This window comes from Cucurbita pepo, chromosome 4 (assembly GCF_057944985.1).
Source record: "Cucurbita pepo subsp. pepo isolate OVF chromosome 4, ASM5794498v1, whole genome shotgun sequence".
Taxonomy (NCBI): Eukaryota; Viridiplantae; Streptophyta; class Magnoliopsida; order Cucurbitales; family Cucurbitaceae; genus Cucurbita; species Cucurbita pepo.
Genome location: NC_141801.1, coordinates 7,614,218 through 7,624,491, shown reverse-complemented (window position 1 = coordinate 7,624,491; position 10,274 = coordinate 7,614,218). Strand labels below are relative to the sequence as shown.

Here is a 10,274-nt window from a genome sequence, read left to right as displayed (position 1 = left end):
GATGCACATGCATGTGAACATACAATGACTTGTGCCATGTCTATGATGCAAATTATATCCATAATTCGTGGCTACCAAGTTCAAACCTCAGGTTCGTTTATCAGGATGCATAAAGAAAAGGATTCAAGGTCCCAAATGAAATGAACAAGTTTCTATCTAAAATCATTTCAGATCAAAGCAACTATTAAGCAGAAATAATAAAGAACACAAAATTGAGTGCTTTGAACAAGAAAATACACATTTCATACTTCTAAATCTAGAAGGGAGTATCATCATCATCATCATCATTCTTGATAACATCATTACATGGATCCAGACCAACCATATGCATCTAAGCAAAACTAAGCAAGATGACCCAGCAAATGGAACAGATCCAAACCCCATTCATTTCAACATCACACTTCTGTCATCTCTGGTAAAGAACCAAAATCATCCCCAAAATACAACCTAAAACCCTAGAACTCTTGTGATGCAGACCCAATATCACCCTTGTCTTTACCAACCTTTTTAGGCAAAAGGGTTTGGTGAATGTTGGGCAAAACTCCTCCATTTGCAATGGTTACGCACCCCAAAAGCTTGCTCAACTCCTCATCGTTCCTTACGGCAAGCTGAATATGCCTTGGCACAATACGATTCTTCTTGTTATCTCTTGCTGCGTTCCCAGCAAGCTCCAATACCTAATTCCAATCGACAAATACGAGATCAAAAACAAAATTCCAAGTTCGATCCATTAAAATCTGTGCTCAGATACATTTTCTTGATTATACTACAACTACAAGTGTTAAATCACCACAAGATGATTCTTAAAGTGCTTTTTTAATCAATCGTTTTAGATTCTAAGCCAAAATGATTATTACTTGGTTACACTAATTTTAAAGAAGAAAACCAATTTCAGTCTTACTAAAGCACTTGAAAAACTAGTCCAAACGAACACACTCTATATCAACGACAGCATTATATCAAAACCACTACAAATTAAAAAAGCAAAAGAACAGAGGATCCGGTCACCTCAGCTGCAAGATACTCAAGAACGGCAGACAAATACACCGGGGCTCCAGCTCCGACTCGCTCGGCGTACTTCCCGGCCTTTAGAAACCTCGCGATTCGACCGACGGGGAACTGGAGGCCAGCTTTGTGCGATCGTGTGACCGATTTGGTGGCTTTGGGCTTTCCTCTACCTCCCTTAGTGGAACTCATTGTTGAATCGGAAGAAACTGATGAAATTTGAGAGAGATGAAAAATCGAAAAACCCTAAACTGTGGCTTCTAAGAGTATCGGCTTCTTGGAGGTGAAAGTAAGAGTGATGATTTTGGTATATATAGGAACTAAGAGAGAGATGTGATTGGTTGAGAGAGCGACCACGCGGATTGCCAGCGTGGTGATGCTTTAGATTCGCGGGAAAACATGGAATTTTGGAGGATTTAATTTTTAATAAGAGGAAAAATAGTGGCGCGGCGAAGCGGGAAATTATTTCAAACATCATTTTTTTTTATAATTAAAAAAAATAAAAATATTTGAATTTCAATAATGATCATAAAAGTTACATATGTATTTTTTTTATGACGTTGTGCGAAGACACTCCATAGTTAAAAAGCGTTTGTAAAAACGCAATTTAACCTAGTGATCGATTAGACTGAATTACGGGAATGATTGATTCAACAAACTATCTCCCTCTATTCTCAATACTAATGGTGTGAAGATGAATCCTCATTACTGGTTTTAGCGTTAGACCTTAGCCGTTGTCATAACCCTAATTTCAAAGCACTTAAAAGTAGGAGTGATGGACTATGCAATGCAATATGAATGTATGAGAAAACAATGAAAAACTACCATAAAATTTCACACCATTTTTAAACCATTAAACAACGTTTCCAAAACCAATGTAATAACTTATACGTGTACAAATGTTCAATTTATTCATAAATGAAAGAACGGGATCGGGATACGAAAGATGTATATGACATTTTAGACTATAAAAATATGTGGACAAGATAGACGCTCTGGGTCGACGTCACTCTATGGCTACTGGGCTCCCGAGTGTCACGGTCGTACTTTTTCAACCGTGCGTTGTCGTCGTCTTGACACACTCACGACCAGCCTTGAGGGGAACACAAGCCCTATATTTATTTTTTGCCTGATTTTTTGGCTTTGTTGAACCTTAGGTAAGGTTTGTTTTCGCTAATCGAACATCACTTGTGTGAAATCCAAGCTTGTTTAACCACACATGTCGTCAGTGAGTGCATGTTCAATCATCTGCGACACGACCAACTTGTCTCTACACTAGGTCAAGTCATTCGCCTCGACCTTGCCTCTACTTGAGGCCAAGATCTCTCATGTGCAACATCACATCTCAAATCATTTTGGCTCATAATTAACATGGCCCTCATGTTTTGACGCTATCCCAAGTCATGGGGTGTCGTTGCCCATCGCAGGTCACTCGGTAATGCTATAAAAAATGGACGCATGTCATTCATAACATCGGGACATCTGAATATCCATTCATCTAAGTTTAATCGAGGCATTTGTCCTCCCGTGCCTATGTCATGTCATTTATGAATTTATCAGATAGCAGGTGCATGATCCAACCTCTGACACATGAGCTAAGGCACAATACTGGCACACTCGTGCCACCAGTACTGTCCTTAAAAGATCCATTTTAAAAACAATTAGCCCATGACACTCGTCTCGCAACGCTCGCCCTCACTATGACACACGTATGTGCCACAGGGTAGCTCGCTTAGGCCACAAGATCCACGGGTGGTGGAGAGCTGACATTATGTCTCCCTTTATGGTACATTTTGAGGCATTTTCAATCCTCCTCAAGTAGAGGTCATTTTGGCGAACGATCATACTATGTCATGGAGTGTTCGTTCGGTGTCCGATTGAAACCAAATTTGACGAGCATTCATATTTCGTATAGACAAACTTGACTCCAAAATCGCATGCCAAATTCCATTTGAAACCCTAACTTTTGAGGTTAAGGCTCAGAGCCCTACCCGACCCTTCAATAAGCCTATGTTTGACACTCGTTGACCATATCTTGCTTATGTCGTGTCTTTTCTCAATACTCACTCGGTCGCATCATGACACTTATCTAGGCCCTTGCATGGTTGGATGGGCGCCACTTGAGAGTTGCCACTTTACTTGTCGCTACGTGAGGGTCACAACCTACTCTCTCCATAGTATCATTGTGATATTCTCCCCCACTTAAACTAGTCATCATACTCGATAACTTACTTGGGGGCACAATCACACCACAAATTGTGACACTCTCCCACACTTAATCTTGGCATCATCCTCGATGATGATCTAACTTTGAACTGGCTGCGGACGGACTCATTAGAAATATGTCCTTTAGATTGAATACATAAATTGCGGACTACTTATGAGCTATCCCACTAACAGACCTTCCCTCGATCTTTGAGAGTCGCAACATAAGCACGGCAAAAAAAGTAGTATTATGGTTGTGGGTTATCCCCTTTGGAGTCTCCCTTACCCTTAGACTCGAATCAAGACTCACCAGACAAAGCAAGACAAACTAACTAGTTTTGACATATTCTCGCCTAGGCTTGGGGAAGTGCACCCCAAGCTTGGCCACTTTGCCTCACTCATCGTATTCTCTCAATTGCACATAAAAGCGCACCCCTCGAGGTGAGGCTCGTAAGCCAAGCACAACATTTACTCATAGTGACACCAACCCTTACCGTAGCAGAAAGCTTGTAACATAGCTTTGTGTTGCACTAAAATTCAGTCAACTCTTCAACTGGCCACCTTCATGTGGTGATCGCTGCCTTGACACTTGTTTGCTCTTCCTACAGCTTCACTTTTATTTTCCAACGTACAACTGATGCTCACTTCTCGAGCTGATGCTAGTCTTGATCCTCTTGAAACCACTCACCTTAGGCACGAAGTGGTGACTCAAGAAATACACGTGTCCTCATACTTTAGAGCACATTCACAGGGTGAGTAACCCATTCACTCGAGCTCTCCCCCACTCAAACTCGGTCGCCTCTCTACAACAAGATCGTTCCCCCAATAAGGACTTCTGTTGTGCTCAACTTGGCACTTGGCGGACGCTTGTCTCGTCTGACCCCGGCTTCTCTACTTTGCAACCATTGACACTTTTCCTCTAATGTGAATGGTTCTTTGGAAGACACTCGACTTATGTGCCTTTTATTGAATCTCTAGCCCAATTTGAAACCCCAAACCCTTGATAAATGAGTTTGGTCTTGCTTGATGGTTAGATCTCCCCACAATGAGGCGTCGACACACAACACTAATGAACTTGAGGGAGTTTTGGCTTCAACCCATGACTTGTTTTCGATCTTGACAACACAACTGCTCTGTCAATACTGACACTCTTGATGAACTGGTGCTACTTTCATTTGACCCTCGAATTCATTTCTCTAACAATCTTGTCTAACTAGACACACGAAGTATGACTCCGATACCAACTGTCACAGTCGTATTTTTTTAACTGTGCGACGTGTGACCGAACAAGCTTAAATTTCGCACAAGTGATATTCGATTGACGAAAATAAACCTCACTTAAGGTCTGACGAAGCCACAAAGGCAGACAAAAAATGAATATGAGACTTTAAATTTCTCTAGGTTGGTCGTGAGCGTATCAAGATCACAACACCGCATGGTTGAAAAAGTACGATCGTGACACCGAGCACCCCCCCTCGCCTCGACCAGTAGCATCATGCACCTGAAAAAGAAAATGTAGGAAGGGTTTAGTATATAGATATACCTATTAAGCAACCTTTTGTAGACTCTTATTGCATCCTTAACATAGTAGGTTACCACGAGATTTACTCAAAGTTCTAGGTGAAGGGCTATTGTTGTTCTTAGACTTGGGTAGCTAACTTAGCTTACGCAACGGTAAACGGTGAAGGGCTATTGTTGTTCTTAGACTTGGGTAGCTAACTTAGCTTACGCAACAGTAAACGGTATCCAAGGTTGAGGCACTATCTCAAAGAACTCTCTCTTCAAGGTGGGGACAACATGAGAGTGCTAACCTTCTCGTCATCCATGGAAGGTTAGCTGGCAAACCCATCCCATAGGTCCATGTAGTGGCCCAAAGTTGGGCGGAGCGACCCCCTTGTACGTGTCAGCTCTACTAATTACCTGCATGATCAACGCTTACCACCGTGCAAGGTGATTCAACTGAACTATCAATTCTCATATCCTTAATCAACCTCACGCCTAGCTCAATGGTACCGTACCAGAGTGGAAAGAAAAGTGGACCTCTATAAATATTGAATCGAATGCTATCAGCCTAGGCATCTACCTTTGTTTACCAAGGTTGTTGTGGTGGCCTTATAGGTCCCTAGGGCAGTTTGGCAGCCTTGACATAGATTTATGTCACCAAGTTTTTCAGTTTCAACTCCTCGAGTCTGGTTCGGTCGGGAGCACTAGGGCTACACCCTCTAATTGTCCCTGACGATTCTAATGCACTCGGATTACTGGAGGCGTTCCCTCTTAGGTCATAGTCTAACCAAACTGACACTCACACCCTAGTCTTATTACTTTTCCACTACTTTCACTCTACATGAAGATTTACACAATCAATCACCTAGAGTTACTATACTGTACATCATGCATTTTGTAACGACCCGAAATTTTCTACTTAATTTAAGGTCGCTATTGTATACGTACCATAAACATTGAATGCGGAAAACTTCATTTAAATTCCATAAAACATGACCTTTAACTTAAAACACAACCATGGACTTACGTGTTTCGAAAATATCATTAAAACGACACAACAAAAGACTCGAAATAAAATAAATAAGCGTTTAAGTTTAAAACATCCTATTCTATCCTAAGTCTAAGAAAATAAATGTCACTCTCCTATGTATGTGCCATGATCTCGAGTTGCGATGCCGTCGTCAGCCGTACAGGGATGCCTTGCCTTAACCTGAAAAATGTAGTAGCACATGGCTTGAGTATTTAAAGAAATACTCAGTAAGTGACCCCAAGTTAAATGCAACAATCACATGCAATGAAATGATGGGACCTATCTTTCGTTTCATTTCGTTTCGTTTCGTTTTGTTTCGTTTTCCTTACGGTGTAATCCTAACACCATCGTTCTATCAATCTATCACAAACCTATCCCTTTCTACCCATAACCTAACCGTATTCTTTCATCAATCTCTCCTATCCATAGCACTCCGGTGTGTAATCTAACCTTAGCGTTTCATGAACGTATCTTACTCCTATCGTTACATTTCGTTTTGTGCATCCTTCTCGTATCCTATCTCAAACATCTTCTAGAGCACATCGTACCATAATTATTATCATATAATCCACATATTATAACATAACATAACATAACATATAGGAAGCATATCGATCCACAGACAATTCACACATATCAATATATATGACACGTGCAGAACCACAGGGTACGTGTCAACATCAAATATAACCATGTCGATAGTAAGGTCACTTACCTAGCCAGCTTAAGTCGTTGTCACGAATATATCTTTAATTAAAGTTCGATTCCGTCCTTTGAAATTCGAGTCAACCTATATGAGCCCATGACATTAGTTTCAGGTTTGAACTCTACAACATTATTTCTCTCATTTACATTGGTCCATTGTTAAAAGTTTGAAATGTTATATATCTATAATTATATTTTTTATTAAAAATCTTATTTTTAATACTGTTGTATAAGAAAGTAGATACAGCTTACTCTCTCTATTTACCCTCTATGTTTACCTTTTTCCCTCTATATTTAGTTTGTGGTTTTTAATTCCCTAATCTTCTTTTTTTTGTTTGTGGTTTTTAATTCCCTAATCTTCTTTTTTTTTTTTTAATCTGTTTCCTTTTAATTCTGTTGTCCTGCCGTCCAAATTTCCAGTGATCTCTGTTTCCAAATCTTTCCTTATCTCAGTGTTTCCTATTCAAAAGTTTTCTTGTCAATTCTATCTTTAATCTATTCATTTGGCTACTGAAAAATTTAATCTAATATTACTAATCTGACGTGATTTACTAGAATCGTATAAATGATTGACATTTAGTTTCTAACTCAGATCATTGTAATAATTCAAGGAAGATCTAGTTGTGATTTCTAAGAAAATAGGATAAAAGAAAATAAAGATTTAATATATACCTTGTTGATCAGATCTATCTTCACGTAAATCTCCCGTGAATCTCAACTGGGTAAAAGTCATTTTCATTTCTTTTTCTCAAGTAAATCTTACGATTATTGATTTTCTGTTTCTTTTTTGTTGCTGTCATAAGGTTGAGGAGAGATAATTGTGAGGAGGGATGAGAGGTTAATGGAGAGGTTAGTGGAGAGAAGTGGGGAAAGATTTTTTTAATTAATTAATTAATTAATTAATTTTATTATTATTATTATTTTAACTATTTTTATAATTATGTTTATTCGTTTATTTCTTTATTTATTTTTGGGCTATTACATTATTGTGATGTCCGAGATTCGTTGGGAGGAGAACAAATCACCTTTATAAGGGTGTGGAAACCTTAGCCTTGAGCAAATGGTAAAGCCCATAAGGGAAAGCCCAAAGAGGACAATATCGGCTAGTGGTGGATCTGGGTCGTTACAAATGGTATTCGAGCCAGTCACCGAATGATGTGCCGGCCTTCTCGCTGTTCTCCGAAGGGGGGTAGACACGAGGCGGTGTGCCAGTAAAGACGCTGGGCCCCAAAGGGGGGTGGATTTGGGGGCGGTCCCACATCGATTAGGTAAAGGAACGAGTGCCAGCGAGGACGCTGGGCTCTGAAGGGGGGTGGATTGTGATGTCCCACATTAGTTGGGGAGGAGAACAAATCACCTTTATAAGGGTGTGGAAACCTTCCCCTAGCAGACAAGCCTTGAGGGAAAGCTCAAAGAGGACAATATCTGCTAGCGGTGGATCTGGGTTGTTACACATTTAGTCGCACATGATCAATGAGGTGATAACATTCATAAGTGCTCGGAGCGATTTTTATCCTCCATTACAACACGATTATGTATTAGTATAAAAATAGTTCATTACCTTATGCAAAGAATAGTTCAATTATACCAATAACAAGTGTGACTATTCTCATGCTGATCCGATCGTACTAGGCTCAAGTCGTACCAAATCAATCCGCTTAGGGTTTAGTTTTACTAGCATGTATGCGTTACCAAGCAATTCCTACAAGTGTTACTCCCTAGAATCTGTGTGATCTCTTACATGGTCGTTGCGTGCCTTCCTATGTTCAATTTTTTTAATAGAAAAGTGTCCAAAATTTTCAAAATTTCTTTAGTGGAACCTATTTCACATAAAACTAGGGTTAGTATTGAAATCGGGACAAAAAATAGTAGAAAAGAAGTTGAAACGAACAAAAGTATATCCCCACACACCCTACGTGCAACTGGGAGGCTTGCCACATGTCACGGTCATGCTTGTCCAAGGCATGTTGTCTATGGCCACATACCTGTTTCAAACCTCTTTTGTCATGTTTTCATCTTAGATAGGTCTTTGATTGTATAACAAGAGAATCTTTAGCTTAGTCGTATAGCATTTGACTGTAGATTAAGAGGTCATCTGTAACGACCCTAAATTTTCACATACTCGGAGTCGCTACTAACGTCTCATGCACATCTATAATGCGAAAATATAACTTTTACATGAACGTCATTTATAACGTAAACTTCGAAAAACGTTTAAAATAACTTCTTCTCTAGAAAACACAGTCATGGTCTTACATGTTTAAACACGAAATACTAAAATTTAGAGAAAATAAAAACGAATACAAAATAATTTAAAACAATGAAATGTGAAACAACCTATTCTAACTTAAGACTAGGAATTTAAATATGAGTTAGGAATTTAAATATGAGTCTACCCTATGCACGTGTTAAAGTCTCTACTCGCGATGCCGCCGTCCTCCGTACAAGTGCGCCTTGCCTTTACTTGAAAAATGATGTGGCACACGGCCTGAGTATTTCAAATAATACTCAGTAAGTGGTCCCATTATAGGGGGCCATGCAAATGCAATTATGACTTAGAATCGTATCTCTAATCATCTTAGGGGTGGCCTCCAGTCTCGGACAAATTGGATGTGTAGTACTTCCCTACACACGATTCACACGTGCGAGTGTGAATCCCTAGGGCGCTCGCACACCTCCTGGACCCTCTGGTCAAGCTAATCTGTAGCGACGTCCGGAGGTTAGCGAAACCAACAACCTCATCTGTACGCATTCGCGCTCGTGCACATTCGCACACATCAACATACTGTGTGTGTTCGCACTCATCATCTCTAGAGGAAGTAGCCCTATGCTTATGAATATACAATATGCATGAGGTCTCTCTAAATCCATCGTAATGTCTCCTCTGACACAACCCTCTAGTTTCATCTTTTTTGTTACTCTAGGTAACACATACTCGTGGATATTTAAATTAATATCATTTTCATGCTCTTAGGGTTGTGTTTTATGTCGATCTAACGACATGATGCAATATGGCACTCATCATCATATATCAAGCTCAATATGGAAAACATCATCATATTAAGGTAAACGTCACACAATCATCATACTCATCATATTGTCATAAAGTGCATCAAGTATATCAAATACGTTATTCATCAAAATATATATATACTATGCACATCATCAAGCATCGTAACTCATACATCATCATACACTCGTACATCATCATATACTAGTATACGACATCATACAATACAACTCATACATCGTCATAACTCATACATCATAACATACTATCATACGACATCGTACGACCCAGTTCATACATATCATAATTCATACGATTTTTAGCCTATCCTAGTAAAGTCAACGTGATTAGCTTGGGCGGGTGTCACCAATTTATCCTTAATGAAAGTTCAATTTTGTCCTTTGTATCCAAGTTAACCTATATGAATCCATAACATCAATTTCACTTCAATTCTCTAACTCTTACAATGGTTCATGCGTTAGACTTCATGCGAAAAGTCTTATAACGTTATACCATCCATCTATACATATATATAAAACTCTATTTTTATTCGAATGGATCCTTCTTTCCCAATCTGTCTGTTTCTTTATTTATTTATTTTTTCTCCTTTTAATTCTGGATTTACATTTGAAGATATTATTAGTTTCTAATGTTTCTTTATTTTTCTTATTTTTTTTTCTCCTCTTAATTTTGGATTTACGAGATATTATTAGTTTATAATTTAATTCATTTTGCTAATGATTTGAAAAGTCAAGATCTAGATATAATTGGCTCTGATTTCCTAGACTGAAATTAGGATAAACTAAAAGGAATGAT

The 10,274-nt window shown here is 39.0% G+C and overlaps 1 protein-coding gene across 1 annotated transcript; it reads right to left on the bottom strand.

The window, feature by feature from the left end:
- Window positions 1-217: 217 nt before the first annotated feature.
- LOC111792900 (putative histone H2AXb) lies at window positions 218-1,301 on the bottom strand. The gene is made up of 2 exons (XM_023674522.2): window positions 1,009-1,301; window positions 218-677 (listed from the first exon to the last, which is right to left on the bottom strand). The coding sequence occupies exons 1-2, from the start codon at window positions 1,195-1,197 to the stop codon at window positions 456-458; spliced, it is 411 nt and encodes a 136-aa protein (XP_023530290.1). The 5' UTR covers window positions 1,198-1,301; the 3' UTR covers window positions 218-455.
- Between the last annotated feature and the right edge of the window lie 8,973 nt (window positions 1,302-10,274).